The sequence below is a fragment of the Anomaloglossus baeobatrachus genome, chromosome 6, assembly GCF_048569485.1.
Source record: "Anomaloglossus baeobatrachus isolate aAnoBae1 chromosome 6, aAnoBae1.hap1, whole genome shotgun sequence".
Taxonomy (NCBI): domain Eukaryota; kingdom Metazoa; phylum Chordata; class Amphibia; order Anura; family Aromobatidae; genus Anomaloglossus; species Anomaloglossus baeobatrachus.
Window position 1 is genome coordinate 342,523,181 of NC_134358.1, and position 27,683 is coordinate 342,550,863.

Consider the following 27,683-nt stretch of genomic DNA (forward strand, 5'->3'; position numbering starts at 1 on the left):
CACTGAGACCAATCACACAGAGACAGCAGCAGCTCCCAGCTCTGCATACAACCAGGGGAAGAAAGTGTGAGTATGTGTGTGAGTATGTGTGTGAGTATGTGTGTGAGTATGTGTGTGAGTATGTGTGTGAGTATGTGTACAGAAATTATGATTATTAACGGGCGCAACATGTGAAAAAAATAATTGGGGGAAAAAAAGTGAGGGGGTGATGAGATTGTTTTTTTCCCTCTTGCCTAGTCTGTGTGTCGTCCGTATCATCCGCAAACCGCATATGACCGGATCCTGTGGATTAAATGTGCAGCGCATGCAACCGTTATTTTACCGGATCCTTCTGCAGTGGGACACAGAATTTATCGTTCCGGCGCTGGAGTCAGCTGACTCCTGATCTCACAGCCCGCACACGCTGCAATGGCTGCAGGTGGGCTCATTCACATGACCGTTCCGTTTGTCCTGGTCAGTTCCTGTTTTTTTTTTGCGGACCCACAGACAGGACCATCTTTTCAATGTCTTTTGTGTAGGATCGGGTGGTACACGGTAGCACTTCCATGTGCATCCGATCCTACAAAAAAAACCAAAACATATCTGATGCCGTATGTCCGCTCCGTTATTATGGAACATGTCCTATTCTGTTCTGTAATAACGAACCGTGACTCAATACAAGTCAATGGGTCCACAAAATTCCCGGAAGCAACACGGAAGCACTTCCATGTGACTTCCGTTGGGTGCCCGTGCAGTCAGTGTCCCGCTCCAGCCCCGCGGCTGCCCGCTCAGCAGTGTCAGCAGCGGCCCGCACTGCAGTGTGAGCAGGCGGGGGGATGACAAGCGCTACCGTCAGGAGGTTAGTAAGTTCATTACATACGGTGATGAAGTCCTGCCCTCCTGACGTCAGCGGTCGTCACTGCCTTCTATGCCCGCCGCTTGTCACATCACCTCTCGCTGTCGACCCGAGACTGTGACTAGTGGTGACGTCACGGGCCGCTCGCGATACTTTGTTTGTGAAGGCTGCGGTCATTGAACTCGGTGACAGCGCTGCTGTCAGGAGTTCAGCGATCATCACAGGTAATATACCTTGCTAACCTCCTGATAGCAGCACTTGTCATGCCCTGCAGTGACCTGGGCTGACCTGTTGATGTTAGCTCAGGTCACTGCACGGCTCTCCCATCAAATATGGAACATTCTGTTCTTCATTGACTGGGACATTGACTATGGTATGGATCATCGTGGGAACCCCTTGTATTACACCAGACCTGGATTTATTTTTCTTTCTAATAAATTGGTGAAAGAGGGAATGTGTTGGGGAGTGTTTTTTCAAATAAAAATGTGTTTGTTGTCTATTTTTTTTATTTTTTTATTACTGCCTGGGTTTGTGATGTCGGGTATCTGATACACGCCTGACATCACTAACTCCAGGGCTTGATTCCAGGTGACATTACACATCTGGTATTAACCCCATATATTACCCCGTTTGCCACCGCACCAGGGCAACGGGATGAGCTGGCGCGAAGCACCAGGACTGGCACATCTAATGGATGCGCTACTTCTGGGGCGGCTGCAGCCTGCTATTTTTAGGCTGGGGAGTGTCCAATAACGGTGAACTTCCCTAGTCTGAGAATACCAGACCACAGCTGTCCGCTTTACCTTGGCTGGTGATCCAATTTCGGGGGACCCCGTGTTTTTTGTTTTAAATTATTTAGTTAATTTAAAATAGTGTGGGGGGGCCTCTGTTTTGGATTACCAGCCAAAGTGAAGCTGCCAGCTGTGGTTTGCAGGCTGCAGCCGTTTGCTTTACCCTAGCTGGCTACAAAAGATAGGGGGACCGCATGTCATTTTTTTTATTTATTTTTTGGCTAAATACAAGACTAAGCACCTTAGTGCCACATGACAGTCACAAAAGGGTGCCAGCTTAAAATATGCAGGGGGGTAGGACATTATATATGTCTTTCTTATCTATCTATCTATCCAGCCCTCTATTCATTCATTCATTCATCCCTCTATCCCTCTGTCTCTATATCTATCTATCCATCTCTATATCTACTCATCTATTTATCTTTCTTGCTGCTTCCGCTTTTTGCGGTCCGCAAAAAAAACCCGGAAGGCACGCAGATGTCACACAGATGCCACTAGGATGCATCCGTGAAAAAAAAGGACCGTTTTTTGTGGCCCGCAAAAACGGAACGGTCATGTGAATGTAGCCTTAACAGCAGTCGCTGCCTGCTGCCGATCACATGTGACCGTGTGCGGGCTGTGTGTACAGGAGTTCAGCTGAGTTCAGATCAGCTGACTCAAGTGTCGGCCGATCAGGCTGGGACCACACGGGGATTACTGCGATCCCCTCGCATTACACTCGGCTCACGCTCAGTACAGCAGAGCTGAGTGTCATGCGTGTGTCCCTACGACTAAGGTCCGACTGTGTGAGCAGACCTCAGCTGCGGGGGGCGGTCTGCCACTCGAGGGGTGGGCCAGCACTGAGGAGGGGTGGGAGGGATTTCTCTCCCTCTCTCCTCTGTAGTCCACCGATGTACCGCAAGTGCAGTGCGATTTTTCTCTCACCACATACACTTAAATGGGTAAAAGAGAGAGTCTTGCATTACAGTTGTAGCATGCTGCGATTGTTTTCTCGGTCCAATTAGGGCGGAGAAAATAATCGCTCATGTGTGCTGACACACAGGCTAATATTGGTCCGAGTGGAATGCTATGTTTTATCGCACTCCACTCGCACTGTGTTTCTCGCCGTGTGGCTTAGACCTTACTTGTTCTATGTCCCCCTGCATCCATCGCAGCGTGTGCAGGCTGGAGTTCAGCTGAGTTCAGATCAGCTGACTCCAGTGCTGGACTGAACTCCGCTGACCTCACAGCCCGTACATGCTGCAATGGATGCAGGGGGACACAGAACAAGTAATCGGCCGACACTAGAGTCATCTGATTACTTGGGATGAATTGAGCAGTTAAATGCCCTGGTGCTCGATGGGCGAAGCCCATGTCGATTTTTTTTTTTTTTTAAAAATTCATTAAAAATAAAAAGAAACAAAAAATCACATTGTTTGTGGGCTCCCGCTGCATTTTCTATTGCTAAGGGTAACCCAAGCAACTATTGGCTGCTAACCCCCGCTGCTTGGTGTTACTTTCACTGGCAATAGAAATCCAGGGAAGCATTTTTTTTTTTTTTTTTATTCTAAAGGTTTTTGCCTGAAAACTTTTTTAAAAAAATGACGTGGGCTTCGCCATATTTTTGTATGCTAGCCAGGTACAGCAGGCAGCTACGGGCTGCCCCCAACCCCCAGCTGCCTAATTGTACCCAGCTGGGATCCAAAAATATAGAGAAGCCCTTTTTTTTTTTTTATTTTATGAATTTCATGAAATAATTAAAAAAAAAAAAAAAAAACAAGACGTGGGCTTTGCCGAATTTTTGAGTCCAGCCAGGTACAACTAGGCAGCTGGGGATTGGAATCCGCAGTGCAGGGTGCCCAAGCTTTCTGGGCACCCCCTCTGCGAATTGCAGTCCGCAGCCACCCCAGAAAATGGCGCTTTCATAGAAGCGCCATCTTCTGGCGCTGTATCCAACTCTTCCAGCTGCCCTGGTGACTGGTGGCTCGCTGGGTAATAATGGGGTTAGGGATAGCTGTAAATTATAAACTGGCCCTAAGCCCAAAATTCATGGGGTCACGCCAATATTAGACATGGCCACCATGAATTTCTAGTAAAGATAAAAAAAAACACAACACACAGAAAAATATTTTTATTAGAAATAAAACACAACACAATTAGTGACTCCATCTTTATTGAAATAAAGAACCCCCCTCCGCAGTAATCCTGGGTCAAGGGTCCCGCGCCGTCCAATCTGGATCCAATATCATCTGATCGGTTTGCTGGAAGGCAAAGCGATCAGATGATGTCAGGTTAAAGGACATGAATCACACGACACAGCAGCTGATTGTATAAAAGCCGATTATACAATCAGCTGATGCATCAGTGAAAAAAAAAAATACTCACTTATGTGCTGATTACCGACAGCTCCTGGAGCGATCGGACGGGAGTCTGATCCCGTCAGATCGCTGCCGGCAATCAGCTGATGAAGTCTCCTGACTGCATCAGCTGATAGCTAGCCGGGCGCTAAAAAGATGGCGTCACCGCGAGACTACGATCAGCTAATGCGTCAGGTGACCGCATCAGGTGATCAGCGCCAGGTCCTGCAGGCATCGGACATGCCCGGAGAGTCTGCACACAGCCGGAGCGGCGGTCCTGGGAGAGGAGCTGGGAGCGGACATGGTACCGGGAGTCTGCAGACAGGTGAGTATGACATTTTTTTTTCTATTGTTCACTTTTGATTTAGCAGCAGCTTCCATCTCCCGCCCGTACATTGCGCCGCACGGGAGCTGACATGGCACCGGACGGGAGATGGAAGCGGTGGTGACGGTACTGGGAGGATTCACGCTTCTGTGTTTAATGACAGAAGGAATCCTCTTCCTGTACACGTCACTTTACTACACACCCCTTGTGTTTATAGCTGTGTTTTTAGTCATAGAAACGCACTAAAACACAGCTATATTTGCAAATTGTGTTTTTCATTGCGTTTTTGAACATCTCATTCAACTCAATGGGTGGAAAACGCAGTGAAAAAACACAAAAATAATTGACATGCTGCGTTTTTGTGGGCACCACAAAAACGCAGCTGAAAAAAATACTGTGTGCAGACAGCAAAAATGAAAACTCAGACTTTGCTGGGGAAGCAAAGTCATGCAGTTTTCTGAGCAAAAACGCAGCGAAAAATGCACTGTGTGAACTTACCCTTAGTTGGTGACATGCAGCACCGCAGGTGACAGAGCAGAGCAAGTTGGTGACATGCTCTGCTCTGACACATAGTGTGCTGCATGTCACTAACTGTATCCACTCTGGGACTTGTTGTGCAGGTGACTGGATGATACATGTCACTAACTTGCTCCACTCTGTGACTTCTGCTGCATTGTACCAACTGTATACACTTTCACCTGAACAAGTCTCAGAGTGGGGCAGTTAAGTGACATGTAGCATCCGGTCACCTGCACAAGTCCCAGAGTGGAGACAGATAGTGACATATAGCACACTATGTGTCAGAGCAGAGCATGTCACTGTCTCCACTCTGGGACTTGTTGTGCAGGTGACCGCATGCTACATGTCACTAACTGTCTCCACTCTGGGACTTGTTGTGCAGGTGAGAGTGTATACAGTTGGTACTATGCAGCAGAAGTCACAGAGTGGAGCAAGTTAGTGACTTGTATCATCCGGTCACCTGCACAACAAGTCCCAGAGTGGAGACAGTGACATGTAGCATCCGGTCACCTGCACAAGTAGTCCCAGAGTGGAGACAGTGACATGCTCTGCTCTGACACATAGTGTGCTATATGTCACTAACTGTCTCCACTCTGGGACTTGTTGTGCAGGTGACCGGATGCTATATGTCACTATCTGTCTCCACTCTGGGACTTGTTGTGAAGGTGACAGAGTGGAGCAGATTGGTCCCATTCAGCGTCCGGTCACCTGTGCTGCTGGTAGGATTATATGATCACACTGCCGACACCGCCCGCTCTCCTGACAGCTGAGCACAGCGGGCGGGTGGACAGTGTGATCACATACTTGCGTGACAGGAGGGATTTCAGCGAAGGAAACCCCCCCTGTACTCCACACTGGAGCCCGTACCTCCCACAGCTGACCGATGGTAAGTGTCGCGCTCTGCCTTCACCGCTCCACACTGGCGTCCTCCGGATCCTCCCCTCGATGCTGGGCTGTGACGTGCGGTAGTCACCGCCCACAGCCCTGTCAATCAGTGTGAGTGGCGCCGGCATCCTCTGACGGAAGCGTCAAGTTTGAGAGCCCGGAAATGCCGGGACGTCAGAGGATGCTGGCGGCAACAGCTCCAGGGGGTCATGTGACAGGCACTGAGCGTGCAGGATAGCGCCGCTCAGTGCCAGAACTGGAAACAGATGATGGTCTGGGGTTGCTTTGGTGCTGGTAAAGTGGGAGATTTGTACAAGGTAAAAGGGATTTTGAATAAGGAAGGCTATCACTCCATATTGTAGCGCCATGCCATACCCTGTTGACAGCGCTTGATTGGAGCCAATTTCATCCTACAACAGGACAATGACCCAGAGCACACCTCCAAATTATGCTTGAACTAGTTAGGGAACAAGCAGGTAGCTGGTATTCTGTGTGTAATGGAGTGGACAGCCCAGTCACCAGATCTCACCCCTATTGAGCTGTTGTGGGAGCAGCTTGATCGTATGGTACGCAATAAGTGCCCATTAAACCAATCCAACTTGTGAGAGGGGCTTCTGGAAGCATGGGGTGAAATATCTCCAGATTACCTCCGCAAATTAACAGCTAGAATGCCAAAGGTCTGCACAGCTGGAATTGCTGCAAAGGGAGCATTCTTTGACAAAAGCAAAGTTTGAAGGAGAAAATTATTTCATTTTAATAAAATCATTATTTCTAACCTAGTCAATGCCTGGTCTATATTTTCTATTTATTATGCAACTCCATTGATGAATTTAAGTATGATTTTTCATGTAAAAGACAACATTGGGTGTCCCCAAGCTTTTGAACTGTAGTTAGTGCGTGTGTGTTTGTATATGTGTGTATATATTGTTATAGGGTTAACGCCGATATTAATTTTTATCGCCAATAAGCCGGCTTCTTAATAATGTAATATGAGCTAACACCTGATATTAATTATCATTATCCGATTTGACTAACAATAATTAATATATGACTTAACATAAAAACGCACTTAATGTTATCTATTCCTTTGCTATATAATATATATATATACACTCGGTGACTAACTGAGACGAAACCATGTACTAATATTTATTAAACACACTGAAAAGTCTACAGTCTATATTGCTACTCAGTACCGCAACGAAAAGCACAATATCCAATAACACAAATCCACAATATTCTATGAATTCCCACCCATGTCACACATACAGGGTTGTCCAACCGAAATCCTATCACTAACTGTCCCTATGGAGATAAAGTGGTAAATACCGCAATGCAATCCGGAGGGAAGCAAGCAAATGTTAATGATACTTAGTCTCCATGACTGGCACCAGCTGCTCCTGATGATGGAACACTGCAGAATAGGCAGCAAGAGAGAGAGATATAGAGAGAGGGAAAGAAAGAGGGAGAGAGATATATGTATATATATGTAGGGAAATAGAGAGAGGTTAGAACAGCAGGGGTAGGAGAGAAAGAAGAGTGTAATGCAGACAGAGAGGGTCGAGTAGAGACTGAGAGAAGAGCAGTCTTATAGTAGAGAGAAAATTAATCGCTATATACACTCCAGTGGCCTCATATTTAAACACCGCTGCTCGTTACACACAGTGCTGGTTCATTTTTTGGACGTTGCTCTCCCGCAGTGAAGCACACATCGCTGTGTTTGACAGCGAGAGAACAACGATCTGAATGTGCAGAGAGCAGGGAGCCGGTGTCTGGCAGCCTGCGGTAAGCTGTAACCAAGGTAAATATCGGGTAACCAAGCAAAGCCCTTTGCTTGGTTACCCGATATTTACCATGGTTACTAGCGTACGCCGCTCTCAGGCTGCCAGTGCTGGCTCCCTGCACTCGAAGCCGGAGTACACATCGGGTAAATAAGCAAAGCGGTTTGCTTATTAACCTGATGTGTACTCTGGCTTGGAGTGCAGGGAGCCAGCGCTAAGCGGTGTGCGCTGGGCTGGTGTTGCCGTGAAGGGGCGCTGGGCTGGTATTACAATGGCCATTTTATTATTCCAAATACCTCCATTTATGTATAAGGTAGAATTCATTTTGGTTTTTCACAGTGTGTGGCTGGAAAGAACTATACACCATCCAGTTCGCACCTGTCCACATTATAAGAGTGCTGTCGGTGCAGGTTGAAGTCAGGTCAGTACCAGCGTGGGAAACCAGCAAGGGAATCCCTGTTTCATTCTGTGTTTTTTTTGTGATATATATATATAATATGTGTGTTTATTAGAAGGTGGCCCGATTCTAACGTAGCAGGTAGTCTACAATGTGTATGTAGGTTAACAGATTGAATAATGAGGTAATGAATGGACTGGATGGGTTAGGTTTAATTTAGTATTCTTATAATTGTTTATTGGTTTTAAAATGACAAACAGAAGGAACAGTTTTAATAGAGGAGCCTAATGTTTAATGATGTCCATGGTTTGTAATGAAAGAAGACCATGAACAGTGTAAAGTTAAGTAAAAATATGCTGATGCTGTGATGTGGCCCAATGCTGGTATGTGCCCCCATCGTGGTGCAGCCACCATCCTGACATGTGCCCCCATCCTGCAGGGTAATGTGTGCGGGTGACTGAGTACGGGGTGGGGGGAGCCGAGCGGGGCCATGGCGCTGAGGACGTCTGTGTCGGGGACTGCATGGCTGAGGACAGGTCACTATCCAGGTGTGTGTGTGTGTTCAGTGTATACAAGCGGAGGGCGGAGCCGAGCGGGGCCATGGCGCTGAGGACATCAGTGCTGGGGACAGGTGACTATCCAGGTGTGTGTGTTCATTGTATACATGCGGCGAAGTGCGGGGGGCGGAGTTGAGCGGGGGAATGTGTGCGGGGGTAGAGTGGAGCGAGGCGGGGCCATGGCGCTGAGGAAGTCAGTGCTGGGGACTGCATGGCTGGGGACAGGTGACTAATCGTGTGTGTGTGTGTGTGTGTGTTTTGTGTGTGTGTTTGTGTTCAGTGTATACAAGCAGAGTGTGGGTGTGTGGAGCCAAGCGGGGGGCGGAGGCGAGCGGTGGGTATGTGTCAGCTGGGTTGCCGGTGTGGGTCCACCGGGGAGTCAGGGCTCCGTGTGGTTGCGGGGAAAAGTGTCAGGCGTCGTCCTGTCGGCCCGTAGGTCGGGCTGTTCAGTTAGGCTCCTTGCACACGTAGCCAGGGTGAATATCGGGTAACTAAGTGTTGTAGCTGTTCTGTTTTGTCACAAGTCAGCTTATGGGATCACCAGTGAGGTCCTCTGAATTAGACCTCTTCAGACCTAATCAAGATCGAGCGCTCGGAGAAAAAGACCTGCATTCATGTGAGCATGATCAATTTTCTGTTTATTCAGCTAAGGTACAGTTTATTTATACCATTTACAGATCAATGTGATATTGCAAAAAAGGCTTCTAGCTGGACTTTACAAGTTGCTCATATGACCTTTTAAGTATTAGCAAAACAAAAATGTAGAGTCATGCATATGAGATAAAAAGAAGATAACAAGAACATTTAGAGACAATAATAATCCTTGAGCTTGTCTTTAATTCCGAAGGCTCCATGATTATTATGAGCTACCACCAGATATACTTACTAAATTTCAATAAAATATCTTTAATAGAGAAATAGAGAAACTATTAACCCTTCTATATCAATTTCCCCCTTTTGTAAATGGTATAACCTTCACTACAGGGTCAGTAGGCGTCCAAACAGGAGCTGCTGGCTCATGGGCCTAGTACCCATGAGGGGTCTTACTACCACTTCACCCATCCACCCTCAGTGTGGACACCTACTCCCCGTCAGCAGAGGCCATTTGGGGTCCGTAGTAAACTACAGAGGGTTCAATACTGAAACTCTTAGAACATACATTATTCAGTAGTTTAGCTAATGCATATATCAATGCTTTTACAGCTATATAAAGCAATAGACAGAATAACAATATTTGCATACAGGATTGTATAATGCCAGAAACCCAACCTGCTAGGCCCTTAAACCAATTAGCTGGATTCATAAAAGAAAATATATTTCCCCACCAGGAGTCTTCGCTGGAATCATCCATATACAGTGCCTACAAGTAGTATTCAACCCCCTGCAGATTTAGCAGGTTTGATAAGATGCAAATAAGTTAGAGCCTGCAAACTTCAAACAAGAGCAGGATTTATTAACAGATGCATAAATCTTACAAACCAACAAGTTATGTTGCTCAGTTAAATTTTAATAAATTTTCAACATAAAAGTGTGGGTCAATTATTATTCAACCCCTAGGTTTAATATTTTGTGGAATAACCCTTGTTTGCAATTACAGCTAATAATCGTCTTTTATAAGACCTGATCAGGCCGGCACAGGTCTCTGGAGTTATCTTGGCCCACTCCTCCATGCAGATCTTCTCCAAGTTATCTAGGTTCTTTGGGTGTCTCATGTGGACTTTAATCTTGAGCTCCTTCCACAAGTTTTCAATTGGGTTAAGGTCAGGAGACTGACTAGGCCACTGCAACACCTTGATTTTTTCCCTCTTGAACCAGGCCTTGGTTTTTTTGGCTGTGTGCTTTGGGTCGTTGTCTTGTTGGAAGATGAAATGACGACCCATCTTAAGATCCTTGATGGAGGAGCGCAGGTTCTTGGCCAAAATCTCCAGGTAGGCCGTGCTATCCATCTTCCCATGGATGCGGACCAGATGGCCAGGCCCCTTGGCTGAGAAACAGCCCCACAGCATGATGCTGCCTCCACCATGCTTGACTGTAGGGATGGTCTTCTTGGGGTCGTATGCAGTGCCATCCAGTCTCCAAACGTCATGTGTGTGGTTGGCACCAAAGATCTCGATCTTGGTCTCATCAGACGAGAGAACCTTGAACCAGTCTGTCTCAGAGTCCTCCAAGTGATCATGAGCAAACTGTAGACGAGCCTTGACATGACGCTTTGAAGGTAAAGGTACCTTACGGGCTCGTTTGGAACGGAGACCATTGCGGTAGAGTACGTTACTTATGGTATTGACTGAAACCAATGTCCCCACTGCCATGAGATCTTCCCGGAGCTCCTTCCTTGTTGTCCTTGGGTTAGCCTTGACTCTTCGGACAAGCCTGGCCTCGGCACGGGTGGAAACTTTCAAAAGCTGTCCAGGCCGTGGAAGGCTAACAGTAGTTCCATAAGCCTTCCACTTCCGGATAATGCTCCCAACAGTGGAGACAGGGAGGCCCAACTCCTTGGAAAGGGTTTTGTACCCCTTGCCAGCCTTGTGACCCTCCACGATCTTGTCTCTGATCACCTTGGAATGCTCCTTTGTCTTTCCCATGTTGACCAAGTATAAGTGCTGTTCACAAGTTTAAGGAGGGTCTTAATTAGTCAGAAAAGGCTGGAAAAAGAGATAATTAATCCAAACATGTGAAGCTCATTGTTCTTTGTGCCTGAAATACTTCTTAATACTTTAGGGGAACCAAACAGAATTCTTGTGGTTTGAGGGGTTGAATAATAAATGACCCTCTGAATAAACTTTTCACAATTTAAAAAAAAAAATAAAAAAAGAAATAACATTCTTTTTTGCTGCAGTGCATTTCACACTTCCAGGCTGATCTACAGTCCAAATGTCACAATGCCAAGTTAATTCCGAATGTGTAAACCTGCTAAATCTGCAGGGTGTTGAATACTACTTGTAGGCACTGTATATACATATATAAATACACATGTACATACATATAATAGGAGAACAGACAAAAACTGGTGACCATGTATGTAGATACACACATAGACACAAACTCACGGAAACAATCATTGTCCTTTCCACAGATAGCAACATCATTATATTGAAGACCGAACCATAATCCATCGTAGGTAATGGGGCCTGAATGAGGGATCTTAGTCTTTACTTTGGTAACTACACCCTCAATGTCCGGATTGTATTCCATCCACCACGACTGTCCCCTAGGCTGTGTGATATTTAGCTGGAACCAGGAATTAGTGACCTTTCCAGCTATAGTCAAGGTGGCAAATACATCTTTTCACCAGAATACCGATAGAGTCCAGGTTTCATTGTATATACAGTCTGATATCAAGAGGTAAGGCTAAATATGGCATAGTCTTTGAAGAAAATAAAACTGTGTGCGCAGATCCAACAGTCTTTTGGCTTTTCTCCTTCCATGTCCTCAGTAAGAGAAATATGGTGGCGAATGAGTTTATTATCCCAGTCCGTATTTAAAAGTTCGCTCAGTGTCTTTGTTTGGTGCTGCAACCCTGCTACACCTAGCAGGATAATTAGCAAAACTGTCATTCTGCCGGTGGAGTGACCTTTTTACAGTGACTGGCGTGGATCCAGGTGGGCTTTCCCTCAAGTTTCACTGAGGTGGATGTGGTCAGCTGGACTTGGAATGGGCCATCAAAGCGTGGATCTAGGCTCCTTCTCACGTGTCTGCGCACGACCACCCAATCACCTGGATTCAGCTGATGCACATCTGCACTTGCATTGGGATCTGGAATGGATGAAAAGACATGTTTATGCACCACATTAAGTCTTTCCTGTAAGGCCTGGATGTAGGCTGTCATAGTGCCGTGTTGCATCTGTAACACTTGTGGAAAGTACAGACCTGTTTTTGGGGCACTACCAAACAGGACTTCAAAAGGAGACAAGCCTGTCTTTCTATTTGGAGTGTGTCTGACTGAAAAGAGTGCCAGGGATAAGCACTCTACCCAATTCTTTCCTGTCTCTGCCATGGCCTTTTGAATTTTTAGTTTTAAGTGTCCCGTTTAATCTCTCTACTTTTCCACTGCTCTGTGGATAAGGGGTATGGAATGCCTGCTCTATTCCCAGGGCCTGCATAATGTCCCTCATTATTTCTCCAGTGAAGTGCGTACCCCGGTCACTTTCTATGGCTTCTGGGATGCCATACCTACAGACTAGTTCCTTCATCTGTTTATCTGCAGTTGTTTTAGCATTTGCACATTTTACTGGATAGGCCTCAACCCATCCTGAGAAAAGATCTACACATACCAGGACGTATTCATACACTCCTACCTTGGGTAGTTGTATGTAGTTTATTTGCAGTCGTTGACACGGTAGAGCGGTTTGGGTGTTGCTTTCTTAGGGACTTTACTGTTTTACCTGGGTTGTGTTGTGCGCAGATAATGCAGGATTGTATGTGTTTGGAGGCTACGTAACTGAAGCCAGGAGTGATCCAGAAGGCATTCACCTGGTTACACATGTGACTTTTTGAGGCGTGAGTGGGGCCATGTGTTGCTTGTGCCATCCTAGGGAACAGGGACCTTGGTGAACACAACCTATCCTTACTTTCCCATACTCCATTTGAGTTCAGCCCAGCTCCCATTTTCTCCCAGTGTTCCTTCTCTGTTTGGGCAGCCTGATGCTGGAGGGATTTCAGGACATCCAGACTCACTGTGGCTGGGACTTGCTGGCTCCCTGCCACTATCATCTGATCCCTAGGCCTCTTTGCTGCTGCTTTCACCGCATCCGCCCTTCTATTGCCCGCTACCTCCAGTGAGTCACCTTTTGTGTGTGCTTTCACCTTAATGATGTCAACCTGGACTGGTAACATTAGTGCCTCCGTTAACCGTTTTACCAATTCTGCATTTTTGATGGGCTTACCAGCTGACGTAAGAATAGCTCTACTTCTCCAGATAGGGCCAAAATCATGACAGATACCAAATCCATAATTTGAGTCTGAATAAACATTAATTTTCCTACCTGATCCCGCTCTACACGCCTCAATGAGCGCTGTTAGCTCCGCCTCCTGCGCGGACATGTGCGGCGGGAGTGGTTCAGCTCGGACTACCTCATGTGAGGATACTACTGCATATCCAGTGTAGAATCTCTCATCCAGGTGGTATCTGGAGCCATCTACAAAAAACTCAAAATCTGCATTAGTAATAGGTGTATCATAGACATGCGGAAAACCTGCTGTCTCATGACTCATCAGCTCTATGCAGTCATGTTCATGCGTCATGTCAAAGTATTCATCCTCACTTGCTACCATTGTCACCAATTCCCCCTTTTCTGAATCTACTGGCAAAAGGGTGGCTGGATTCAGAACATTACACCTCTTGAGGGTGACATACTCAGGAATCAGAAGGGCACATTCAAGTCTGAGCTGTCTAGCCATAGACAGATGTTTCGGTTGGACTTGCACAAGTATAGCATGGATGTCATGCGGGGAGTAAATTGCTAAGGGAAATATCAATGTGATCTCGCAAGCTTTCCCTAGCAGTGCTGCAGCAGCCGCTACAGCACGGACACACGTGGGAGACCTTCTGACAACTGGGTCCAGTCGCGCTGAGCAGTTTAAGGGAATGAAAGGAATAAATAGCTTCCTGAGCGAGGTCAAAGGGGTCAGATGACAGACCATCATAGAGGGGTTGCATCATTTGCGAGGCAGACCTTATCCAAGGCCTGCAGTATGACACTAAGCCCAAAAAGGTGCGCAGTTGCCGGTGGGACCTGGGTAAGGAGAGATTTTGGACTGCTTGTTTTCTCTCCTCAGTCAGGTGTCTTGTACCTTCAGAGACACAGTGACCCAAAAATGTTACCTTTTGCTTACAGCACTGTAATTTTTCACTTGAAACTTTGCAACCATTCTCTGCCAGAAAACACAGCAAAGAAATTGTGGCTTCCTTGCAGGATGTCTGGTCTGAACAGCAGAGCAAAAGGTCATCCACGTACTGCAATAGCGTAACCTGTGGATGAGGCGGTTGCCACTGCTCCAGAATTCCTGCCATAGCTGTAGAATAAATGGTAGGTGAATTTATTCCTCCTTGCGGGAGGACTGTCTACATGTACTGTTTCCCCGCATGTGTGAAGGCAAAAAGATACTGGCAGTCAGGGTGTAGAGGCACAGAGAAAAATGCATTTGCCAAATAAATTACTGTAAAACATTTGGAGGTCCCTGGGATTTGTGACAGTAACGTATGTTACAGGGGGAGGAACTTTGTACTAGAGCCCCTGCTTGCACATATTCTCTTATCTCTGGTCAGGGCCATTGATTTGGCTGGGCTTAAGGGATACTGTTTTGTCAAGGGAATTTCAGACACCAATCCCTCCAGTCCCTTCGTGGTCACCAGTTTCCTAGGCCAGAGGCAAAATAGGAGGGAAGGAAGGAGGAGAGTCAGTCTGCTCCCTCTCCTATTTGCAGTTTTTGCACTGTCTGGCGTAATCACCATTCTGTCCACAATTCCAGCACTGTACGTTCACTAGGTCACCTGGTGCCCTCCCTCTCTGCTTCCACTGATTTCCTTGTGCTCTAGCATACATAACTGGTCGCTTGCATTTTGTCAGTTCAACCCCTTTAGCTACTTCCAGAAGGTCTGTTGGGTCCATGTTTCTCCCCTCAGGTCTGGCTGTCTGTACTGGTTCTCGTAAAACCTTATTCATACCGTTAATGAATATACTCATCAGTATTTTGTCATTAAGGGAGGTTCTGACTTTGTACCCCATGTCTGCCCACTTCAGCTGTAACCTCCAAAAGTACGTCTCTATACTCTCCCCTTCCTGCTGTATTACGTCAGTCAGGGAAAGAGGGAAAGGTTGGTCTTCAGGGTCAGATAACTGTTTTCTTTCCTCACCGTCAGAGTAATGTCCAGCTTCCTCCCCAAAACTCAATTCCTTCACTACCTCTGTCTCAGTGTCAGCGTCCTCACATGTGATCTGGTTTGAACAGGATTTAGTGCAATCTGCTTAGGGCGAGTAACATTACACGTAGCACAAGTACTTCTCCAGTCTGGGTTTTTCTGACTACAATGTTTACAAGTCCATTCATCTGGTCTGGGTTTCTGATCATGTGAAGGGGGGGGGCGGTAGCAGTCACAGTTTTTGCTCTTGGTGTATTAAAACATTTATAATACACTTTACATAACAATAATATAATAATACATCCCACTGTTATTTCTTTACATCCACAATGCTGCACCTCTTCCTTGAATCTGTGCCATTTCTCAACATCCAAACACCCACACTCTGGCATGTCTGCCTTTTTGAGTATTGGTCTGATATTTTTCACTGCTTCCTTGATTTTCCTTTCTTGCACTATCTGTTTGGCTGTTTTGGATCCCGCTGGAGCCCCACACTGCACACTGAACAAGTTGCCCATGGCTTCAACTTATTCCCACACAGCCCACCTTTCTGAAAATGCCCTCTCAGTGTCCCTGGACCTTGTCAACAGGCCACACATCTCCTGGCAAGTCAGAATGGGCTCTCAAGTGGTAGCTGGAAGGCTAAATCAGCATTCACTTTCACTTGCTACACTTGCAGGGCATATTGGTTAGGGTTAAAAAAAACCACCTCTCTCACCCAATAGACCAGATGATTAAAGCAGGAAGGACCAGGTGTGATAGTCCTCTCACCTACTAGACCACCTCCATGTAAGTGGGAAGGCCACAATGCTCTCTAACCCACTTCTGATGTGCAGTTGGGTACTCCATGCTGGTCCTTTACAAAGTATTCCAGCAACGAACGTAAACTAGAGTTAAACCAAAACAATCCTCAGAGCTGACTTCTCACAGAGGGCAGAAGACAGAAAATCGCGCAGCTGTTCACTTGACCCCTCCCAACAGAATAGCAGTGCACAGTTTGTTTAGCAAGAGTCTTATCTCGTCCAGATTCAGCTTTCCAAAACACAATCCTAGCAGAAAATTGAGATTACTTATATACCTTCACAGTACTAATATTCTACTTAAAGGGAAAAACTACTTTGCTATAAAACCTTCATCCCCATTTTGAGGGGAAGAAACACACAATATCTCACTATAAGGACAGATCCCAGGACCACTTGTCTTACTCATTCATTGATTCCAGAAACATATGTAACAATACACCTTCCAAGGATCAGTTAACCTCACATGCAAATAAAATTATCTAAACCGCTCTTGACACTGATGGGAAAAAATACATATGTCAGGTATCCACTCAAATACTCTATATGGCTATGCCCTGTGACATTTCACAACCGGAACATCTTTTCACAGTCCACAGTATGACCTATAACCATTAGACTTATACATACATATTATTTCACCAAGTCTCTTATCTCAATTACTTGTCACTTTGTTATTCAGAGGCTTCTCATCAATATACAACAACCTTTTGCCTGCCTACTTTATCTAGGCATTAATATGAAACCACTTATGAACACATATCCCTAGACCAGTGTATTACTCATCAAAGATGCAAAGATGGCCAAAGCAAAACACAAAACACAGCAACACAGCAAATGTAATTATACAGAGACTGTCCCAAATTCCGTGCTATGCAATCTATGCAATCAGTTAATGGACGGACAACAGATTATCTTATTACTCTATATTTCAACTCTCATTCAGACATGCATGAGAAAAAAACAATACTCACTGGTGATGCCAGAGTTCTTGAACCGTGTACAGCCTTACCCAGAATAATCGGGAAATCAGAGAGAGTGAAATAAAGTGTAAGAATAAAGCTTCTCACCTTGGTGCAGCTGAAATTTCACTGTCTCAAGAGTCCAAAAAAACTTCTTCCGAATAGGCTGGTTGGCCACGGCCCCACGTTGGGCGCCAGAAACTGTTATAGCTGTTCTGTTTCAAAAGTCAGCTTATTGGATCACCAGTGAGGTCCTCTGAATTAGACCTTTTCAGGCCTAATCAAGATCGAGCGCTCGGATAAAAGACCTGCATTCATGTGAGCATGATCAGTTTTCTGTTTATTTAGCCAAGGTACAGATTATTTATACCATTTACAGATCAATGTGATATTACAAAAAAGGCTTCTAGCTGGAAATTTACAAGTTGATCATATGACCTTTAAGTTTGAGAAAAACAAAAATGTAGAGTCATGCATATGAGATAAGAAGAACATTTAGCAGACAATAATAATCCTTGAGCTTGTTTATTATTCCGAAGGCTCCATAATGGCTATGAACCTACACCAGATATACTAATGGAACAATAAAATTTTTAAAATCAAGAAATATAGAAACTATTAACCCTTCTATATCACTAAGCAAAGCGCTTTGCTTGGTTATCCGATATTTACCTTGGTTACCAACGTACACCGCTTAGCACTGGCTCCCTGCACACACAGCCTGGGTAAATATCGGGTAACTAAGCAAAGTGCTTTGCTTAGTAACACCATGTGTACCCTGGTTACGCGTGTAGGGAGCCTTAGCTGAGCCGTTGATCGCAGGCTCTTTAGCGCACGCTCTGTGGTGACAGTTGTCACTGTAATGATGTCATTTTGGATCAAGACAGACAGAGAGAATAAGGCAATTATATATATATATATAGATAGACACACACCATGTTCCAAATTATTATGTAAATGCTAATTTTTTTCTCCGATTTTCTTAAATAGTCGGTGCAAATGACAGTCTAATAAGTCAACTTCCGTTAGAGTATACATTGAATTTTATTGAAACCTCCCAATGATAACAGTATAATTTCAAAATTAAAAATACCCTCAAAATGCACTGCTACAAAATTATTAGGCACATTAGAGTTTCTAAACATTTTATGTGTTTAAAGAACTGAAAATGCTCATTTGTGGAATTTGCAGCACTAGGAGGTCACATTCACTGAAATAAAAAGCTATTTAATTCCAAAACATGCTAAAGCCCGCTTTACACGCTCCAGTGTATCTTACGATGTGTCGGCGGGGTCACGTCGTAAGTGACGCACATCCGACATCGTAAGGTACATTGTAGTGTGACAGCTACGTGCGATTGCGATTGAATGTTAAAACGTTCGTCGCATGCACGTCGTTGAATCCTGAAGAATTGCACGTCCGGTTGTTCAATGTTCCCGAGGCGGCACACATCGCAGTGTGTGACACCCCTGGAACGATGAACAGATCTTACCTGCGTCTCCCGGCCAGCAATGCGGAAGGAAGGAGGTGGGCGGGATGTTTACGTCCCGCTCATCTCCGCTCCTCCGCTTCTATTGGTTGGCTGCCGCATGACGTCGATGTGACGCCAAACATCCCTCCCACTCCAGGAAGTGGACGTTCGCCGCCCACATCGAGGTCGTATAGACGGGTAAGTACATGTGACGGCAAATAATCGTTTGTGCGGCACGTTCAACAAATTGAACAAGCCACACATACGATGGGGGCATTGCAAATCGCATACGATATCGTATGCGAAATTGCAACGTGTAAAGCAGGCTTAACAGTCCAAGTTACATGTTAACATAGGAACCCTTCTTTGATATCACCTTCACAATTCTTGCATCCAGTAAACTTGTGAGTCTTTGGAGCGTTTCTGCTTGAATTTCTTTGCATGTTGTCAGAATAGCCTCCCAGAGCTGCTGTTTTGATGTGAACTGCCTCCCACCCTCAGATTTTTCGCTTGCTGATATTCCAAAGGTTCTCTATAGGGTTGAGGTCAGGGGAAGAAGGTGGCCACACCTTGAGTTTACCTCCTTTTTTGTCCATAGCAGCCAATGACACAAAGGTACTCTTTGCAGCATGAGATTGTGCATTGTCATGCATGAAGATGATTTTGCTCCTGAAGGCACGTTTCTGCATTTTGTACCATGTAAGAAAGTTGTCAGTCAGAAACTCTATATACTTTGCAGAGGTCATTTTCACACCTTCAGAAACCCTTAAGGGGCCTACTAGATGTAAACCTTTGCAAGTTTGATATGGCACCAATCTTAGTAATCTGCAGTCTGATGAATCATGTTCGCGTGTCATTTTTACTGCACAATGAACGCCATAAAAACAACCCAAATAACCATCTGAATATTTGTTTTTTTCCTGCCATGTAAGTGCTTTACAATTTTTTTTCCCTTTCTTTCACTACATTGATACAATTCAAGTGTGCAGGTTTTCTTTCAAGAAAAACAAGCACTCTACTGAGTATGTCGATGGAAGAATTAAAAAGTTATGGTTCTTGAAAGAGGAAACCCTGAAGCAAAGAGTTTGATAATCTAAAATACATTGATCATTTAAAAATGAATGAAGGGATTATTAAAACTTTTTTATTTTTCTTTAAAGGTTAGTCAAGAAGGAAAATCTTTGCTTGACAAGCTTCAGCGACCATTAACTCCTGGTAGCTCTGATTCTCTGACAGCTTCTGCCAACTATTCAAAGGCTGTCCATCACATCTTGGACGCTGTCCATGAGGTTTTGCATCATCAACGACAGCTGGAAAATATATGGCAGCATCGTAAGGTTCGATTACATCAGCGACTACAACTTTGTGTTTTTCAGCAAGATGTTCAGCAGGTAAGATTTTTTTTCTGGGTAGTCATAAATAAGTGTCATATTACTGGATGTTTGTAAGAAAAAAAAAATTGTATCCACGTGGAGTGTGTAGAAATCTTCTGCTTTGAAATTGAGTAACCTGTGATTATTTGCAATGATTGACATATCATTAACATCTATTACGGTTTCCTACATATTAAAGTGTCTAGTAGGAATAAAAGGATAAATACTTGGCAAGAACCAATGTGTGATGATGAAAGTATCTTCTTAGCAGTGTGGTTAAAGGGAACTGGTCTCCTGGTTTTTCCCTTATTAGCTGCGGCCAGCACCAGTGAGCCCTTATAGACATCATTTCTTCAGCGCTCTATTGGGAGACCCAGACGATTGGGGTATAGCTACTGCCCTCTGGAGGCCACACAAAGCACTACATTAAAAGTGCAAGGCCCCTCCCCCTCTGGCTATACTCCCCCGTGGTATCACGGGTTCTCCAGTTTTAGCTTTGTGTGCGAAGGAGGTCAGACATTCCATGCATAGCTCCACAGATTTTAGTCAGCAGTAGCTGCTGACTGTTTCGGATGGAAGAAAAGAGGACACATATAGTGTCCCCAGCATGCTCCCTTCTCACCCCTGGATGGTGCTGTAAGGTTGAGGTACCTATTGCTGGTACAGGGCTGGAGCCTGACATGCTGTTTTCCTTCCACATCCCCTGGTAGGGCTCTGTGGAAGTGGGATCCTGCCGGCCTCTCAGCTCTGATGCCGGGCTCCATCCACAGACCCATTAGAACCTGATGGATTCGGAGCAGGAGTACGATCAGGGACAGGGCCCTGCATCTTACAGGTACTCTGTGTCCCCGGCAGGCACAGACACACTCAGGGCTGGCTGGGTGTTGTAGTGCGCCGGGGACCGCAACGTTGGAGCCAGTGTCCCTACAGATTACTGGGGGATGTTTTGTGTATGGGAACGCAGCGCCGACCCCCTCTGGACCGGGCGGCGCTGCTGTGACTTGTGGTGCGCCGGGGATCCGCCGTCCGCGCTTTTACGGCGGCGGCGGTTATAACTTTAGTCCCCGGCTTTTTGGGCCTAGGACGCCGGCAGCTCCGTTTCGTTCCCGCCCCCACCCTGTCACTCAGGGTAGGGGAGAGGCGCTGTTCGCAAGCAGCGACGAGGGCTGGAGCCTGATTTACATGCTCCAGCCCTCACACTATGCACAGAGGGAAGCAGGCTTCCCGCTCTTGGCCAGGAACGCCCAGGGCCCGCCCCCCTTCCTCTCTAGAGACGCCGGCAGCCATTACATGCATGCCTGGCTGGAGGAAGGACGCAAGGCTCTGGGAGACCTGGTCTGGGGGCTATCTGGCGACCACACACCCGCTTTTTAAGCGGGCGGTAAGCGTTTTTTCTGTGCTGGTCCCTCTAGTGCCTCACTGTGTGTCAGTGTACTGATTACATATATATAGATATTGTATTTCTTGCACTGTGAGGTGCGCTTCTGGCTGCATATCCCAGATCGCTCTGTGGAAGCAGCAACATGTCATCCTCAAAACGCAAGGCGGCCAAGGCAAAAAGGGCTGTGTATACTGCGTGTGCTGCATGTGGGGCTAATCTACCAGCAGGCTCTGATGATCCCCATTGTGTGCAATGCTCCGACCCGGTGCTGCTTCGCCAGCCGGAGTCAGGAGAGGTAGCGACCCAGGCTGAGACGCTTGTAAGTTCTGCCCCGGTGACAGGGACGGACTTTGCAGTTTTTGCAGATAATATGTCTGTATCTATGGCAAAAATCCTTGAGACCTTGCAATCTATGCATGGGGCTCAGTCTCTGGGCACGGCGAGGCCTATGTCCTCAGGTCCCCCTTACTTGGAATGTATCCAGCCCACAGGGGGGTCCCCGGCTTCACAGGCCGAGGATTATGACTCAGATGATGGCCCCAGCCACCCTAAGCGAGCTCGCTGGGAAAGACCCTCGACGTCATCACACTGCTCAGGGTCTCAGCGCAATCAGTCTCCCTGTGACGTGTCTGATGAGAGTGATCAGGAATCCACTCCTGGAACCCCTCTCAACCTGGATACCCCGGATGGGGATGCCATGGTAGACGACCTTATCTCAGCCATCAATAGGCTGTTGGATATTTCTCCCCCAGCTCCTTCAGCAGAAGAGGCGGCTGCGGAGCAGGAAAAGTTTCGTTTCCTTTATCCCAAGCGTAAATTAAGTGCTTTGTTGGATCACTCTGACTTCAGAGAATCAATCCAGAAGCACGACGCTCACCCAGAAAGGCGTTTCTCTAAACGATCTAAAGATACGCGTTTCCCTTTCCCCCCTGAGGTGGTCAAGCGCTGGACACAGTGTCCAAAGGTAGACCCCCCGATTTCCAAACTTGCAGCTAGATCCATAGTTGCAGTGGAGGATGGCGCTTCACTTAAAGATGCCAATGACAGACAGATGGACCTTTGGTTAAAATCTGTCTATGAAGCTATAGGCGCGTCGTTTGCTCCGGCATTCGCAGCCGTATGGGCACTCCAGGCTATTTCAGCTGGCTTAGCAAAAGTGGATGCTATCATGCATCCAGCAGTGCCGCAAGTGGCGCACCTTACCACGCAGATGTCTGCGTTTGCGTCTTACGCTATCAATGCGGTCCTAGAATCTACCAGTCGCACCTCAATGGCATCCGCCAATTCGGTAGTTTTGCGCAGAGCCTTGTGGTTAAAGGACTGGAAAGCAGATGCTGGTTCCAAAAAATGTTTAACCAGTTTGCCTTTGTCTAGAGAGAGACTGTTTGGCGAGCCATTGGCTGACATCATTAAGCAGTCCAAGGGTAAAGACTCCTCTTTACCACAACCCAGAACACCCAAACCTCAGCAGAAAAAGTGGCAGCAGAGGTTTCAGTCCTTTCGAGGTTCGGGCAAGACACCATTTACCTCGTCCAAAGGGACTCAGAGGACGCAAAGAAACTCAGATTCGTGGCGGACTCACACACGCCCCAAGAAAGCAAATGGAGGTACCGCTTCCAAAGCGACTACCTCATGACTTCCAGCCCCTCCCCTCCGCATCGCCGGTCGGGGGCAGGCTCTCCCGCTTTTCCGGCATTTGGATGTCACAGGTCAAAGACCGGTGGGTGACGGACATTTTGTCTCGCGGGTACAGAATCGAGTTCAATTCTCGTCCTCCAGCTCGGTTCTTCAGAACCTCCCCACGTCCAGACCGAGCAGATGCTCTGCTGCAGGCGGTGGACTCCCTAAAAGCGGAAGGAGTGGTTATCCCAGTCCCTCCTCAGGAACAAGGGCAAGGGTTTTACTCCAATCTCTTTGTGGTTCCAAAAAAGGACGGCTCGTTCCGTCCTGTTCTGGACCTAAAACGGCTCAACAAACATGTGCACGCCAGGAGGTTCCGGATGGAAACCCTCCGCTCTGTCATTGCCTCAATGTCCAGAGGAGACTTCCTTGCCTCAATAGACATCAAAGATGCTTATCTCCACGTGCCAATTGCTACAGAACATCAACGTTTTCTACGTTTTGTGATAGGAGACGACCATTTTCAGTTCGTAGCTCTTCCATTTGGTCTGGCGACAGCCCCACGGGTCTTCACCAAGGTCATGGCGGCGGTGGTAGCAGTCTTGCACTCTCAGGGACACTCGGTGATCCCTTACCTAGACGACTTATTGGTCAAAGCTCCCTCTCAGGAGGCATGCCAACTCAGCCTGAATGCTACGCTGGAGACTCTACAGTCTTTCGGATGGATCATCAACTTTCCAAAGTCGATCCTATCACCGACTCAGTCACTAACGTATCTTGGCATGGAGTTTCATACTCTAGCAGCGATAGTGAAGCTTCCGCTGGACAAGCAGCGGTCACTACAGACAGGGGTGCAATCTCTCCTGCAGGGCCAGTTGCATCCCTTGCGGCGCCTCATGCATTTCCTAGGGAAGATGGTGGCAGCCATGGAAGCAGTTCCCTTTGCGCAGTTTCATCTGCGTCCACTTCAATGGGACATTCTCCGCCAATGGGACGGGAAGTCAACGTCCCTGGACAGGAAAGTCTCGCTTTCCCAGACGGCCAAGGACTCTCTACAATGGTGGCTCCTTCCCACATCATTGTCTCAGGGAAGATCCTTCCTGCCTCCATCCTGGGCAGTAGTCACGACAGATGCGAGTCTGTCAGGGTGGGGAGCAGTATTTCTCCACCACAGGGCTCAGGGGACGTGGTCTCCGCAGGAGTCCACACTTCAGATCAATGTTCTGGAGATCAGAGCAGTGTATCTTGCTCTACTGGCCTTCCAACAGTGGCTGGAAGGAAAGCAGATCCGAATCCAATCGGACAACTCCACAGCGGTGGCATACATCAACCACCAAGGAGGGACGCGCAGTCGGCAAGCCTTCCAAGAAGTCCGACGCATTCTAATGTGGGTGGAGGACAGAGCATCCACCATATCCGCGGTTCACATCCCAGGCGTAGAAAACTGGGAAGCAGACTTCCTCAGTCGCCAGGGCATGGACGCAGGGGAATGGTCCCTCCACCCGGACGTGTTTCAGGAAATCTGTCGCCGCTGGGGAGTGCCGGACGTCGACCTAATGGCATCCCGGCACAACAACAAGGTCCCGGCATTCATGGCGAGGTCGCGCGATCAAAGAGCTCTGGCGGCAGACGCCTTGGTTCAAGATTGGTCGCAGTTTCAGCTCCCATACGTGTTTCCGCCTCTGGCGCTCTTGCCCAGAGTGCTACGCAAGATCAGATCCGAGTGCAGCCGCGTCATACTCGTCGCTCCAGACTGGCCGAGGAGGTCGTGGTATCCGGATCTGTGGCATCTCACAATCGGTCGACCGTGGTCACTGCCAGACCGACCAGACTTACTGTCCCAAGGGCCGTTTTTCCATCAGAATTCTGCGGCCCTGAACCTGACTGTGTGGCCATTGAGTCCTGGATCCTAGCATCTGCTGGATTATCTCAGGGAGTCATTGCCACAATGAGACAAGCTAGAAAGTCGAATTCGGCTAAGATCTACCACAGAACGTGGAAGATTTTCTTGTCCTGGTGCTCTGCTCAGGGAGTGTCTCCCTGGCCATTTGCATTGCCCAAGTTTCTTTCCTTCCTGCAATCGGGGTTAGAAAAGGGCTTGTCGCTCAGCTCCCTTAAAGGGCAAGTTTCGGCACTATCCGTGTTTTTTCAGAAGCGTCTAGCACGTCTTCCTAAGGTGCGCACGTTCCTGCAGGGGGTCTGTCATATTGTGCCCCCGTACAAGCGACCGTTAGATCCATGGGATCTGAACAGGGTACTAGTTGCTCTCCAGAAGCCGCCCTTCGAGCCTCTGAAGGAGGTTTCCTTTTCTCGGCTGTCGCAGAAAGTGGCGTTTCTTGTTGCAATCACATCGCTTCGGCGAGTGTCTGAGCTGGCAGCTCTGTCATCTAAGGCTCCCTTCCTGGTGTTCCACCAGGACAAGGTTGTGCTGCGCCCCATTCCGGAGTTTCTCCCTAAGGTCGTATCCTCTTTTCATCTTAATCAGGATATTTCCTTGCCTTCTTTTTGCCCTCATCCGGTTCACCGGTATGAAAAGGCCTTACGTTTGCTAGATCTGGTGAGAGCACTCAGAATCTACATTTCCCGCACGGCGCCCATACGCCGTGCCGATGCACTTTTCGTCCTTGTCGCTGGTCCGCGCAAGGGGTTGCAGGCTTCTAAAGCCACCCTGGCTCGATGGATCAAAGAACCAATTCTAGAGGCCTACCGTTCTGCGGGGCTTCCGGTTCCTTCAGGGCTAAAAGCCCACTCAACCAGAGCCGTGGGTGCGTCCTGGGCATTACGTCACCAGGCTTCGGCTCAACAGGTGTGCCAGGCAGCTACCTGGTCCAGTCTGCACACTTTCACCAAGCATTATCAGGTGCATACCTATGCTTCGGCGGATGCCAGCTTAGGTAGAAGAGTCCTGCAGGCGGCAGTGACACCCCCGTAGGGGAGGGCTGTTTTGCAGCTCTAACATGAGGTATTTATTTACCCACCCAGGGACAGCTTTTGGACGTCCCAATCGTCTGGGTCTCCCAATAGAGCGCTGAAGAAGAAGGGAATTTTGTTACTTACCGTAAATTCCTTTTCTTCTAGCTCTTATTGGGAGACCCAGCACCCGCCCTGTTGTCCTTCGGGATGTTTTTTTGTTGTTTGCGGGTACACATGTTGTTCATGTTGAACGGTTTTTCAGTTCTCCGATGTTATTCGGAGTTAATTTGTTTAAACCAGTTATTGGCTTCCTCCTTCTTGCTTTGGCACTAAAACTGGAGAACCCGTGATACCACGGGGGGGTATAGCCAGAGGGGGAGGGGCCTTGCACTTTTAATGTAGTGCTTTGTGTGGCCTCCAGAGGGCAGTAGCTATACCCCAATCGTCTGGGTCTCCCAATAAGAGCTAGAAGAAAAGGAATTTACGGTAAGTAACAAAATTCCCTTCTTTGGGAAACTGTATATAAGAGCCCAGGCTGAACTGTATAATGTCAAAGAAAACCACCTTTATAATACTCACCTAGGGCCGGTCCAATGGGTGTTGAAGGTCTTGGCTGATACCTCCCCTCAACTTATTACAGTCCTCCTTTTCAGAACCTTATGCATGAAGTGTCTTGCGTCATTCACAGAGGCCTCCATTGCGCTCCTGTGTATGCACACTTGATCTGTCCAGCTGAGGGCAGAGCAAAGTACTGTAATGTGCAAGCGAAAGAAAAGGTCAAAGACCGCCTTTAAAAATACACTACAGAATCTTGATCTGCCCTCAAACGGGTAGCGGGCACATCAAAGTGCGCATGTGCAGGAGTACAATGGAGAACTCTTTGTGAATAATGCAGGAAACATCATGCGCCAGGGCTGGGCAGGAGTACGGTGATCGCACAAGCTGGAGGAGGCGCCGCACTGATAGCAGCGACACCAATTGGTTCGGGCTGCTCCTAGGGGAGTATTATAAAGGTGTTTTTCTAAATTCTGAAGAGCGGCCTGGGCTCTTATCTACAGGGTTTTTATGAATGCTGTATATAATGGCTCACTGGTGGTAGCCGCAGCTCATAAGGGAAAAACCTGGTGACAGGTTCCCTTTATTAACTTGCAAACAGTTAACTTCTGTGTCCTCCTTGGATACTGATGTATGTCTCTTGTGTTTCCTTCTTTGTTTTTGTTTTGGTTTTTTATTATTTCGGCCCCAGGATGGCATTTGGCAGATGTTTTCATCCGAGAGTCCTGATCAGTTTCAAGTTTGTTTTTATTTAAGATGGATCTTTTGTGATGGATTACATTTTTTAGTCCAATCGTGGGCAAAGTCTGTTTTATAGTCTTATGAGTTCCTGATAAATTTATGTTTTAGTTCTATTCTAGTAGATTCCATTTTTTATCTTTTCATTTTGGTGTAAGGTCTTTGAATCCTGGACTATGGCGTGGAGAACTAAGACTGATCAGTTGTTCATCAATAAGCATTTTTACTTTTTCCATGTTTTTTCGCCATGTCAAAAAATCAGCTGCATGAGCTTGATTGAGCAGTTGGATAAAATGGTTTCCCATGATTTAGCAAATTCATTTGAGATGTAGTAGCAGGTAACTTGCAGATTCTTAAACCACGTGGGATCATCTCCTTGCTTACATATTTTCTTAAAATAGTGAATTCCCTTCATGTTTTTAATTTCTGAATAGGAAGCTTCTTCGTGGAAGTCAGTGGCATGGTTTAATCAGTTCTGGCGTAGGTTATTGGATTTTATACAAATATTTCATGAGCACCAACACAATAATCACAGTGACCAAAATTATAAAGGTACCATCTGATTTCCAAAGGAGTGATTTTGAT

The 27,683-nt window shown here is 46.9% G+C and overlaps 1 protein-coding gene across 14 annotated transcripts in view; it reads left to right on the plus strand.

The window, feature by feature from the left end:
- TRIO (trio Rho guanine nucleotide exchange factor) overlaps positions 1-27,683 on the plus strand; it is a 3,493,742-nt gene that overhangs the window by 374,690 nt on the left and 3,091,369 nt on the right. For all 14 annotated transcript variants that reach the window (XR_012724343.1, XR_012724344.1, XR_012724345.1 and 11 more), the window contains exon 12: positions 19,679-19,909. Coding sequence is in view for 11 of the 14 variants with exons in the window: in XM_075314973.1 (XP_075171088.1) it covers positions 19,679-19,909 (231 nt within the window). In the remaining 3 variants the exon portion in view is untranslated. The remainder of the gene's footprint in view (positions 1-19,678; positions 19,910-27,683) is intronic.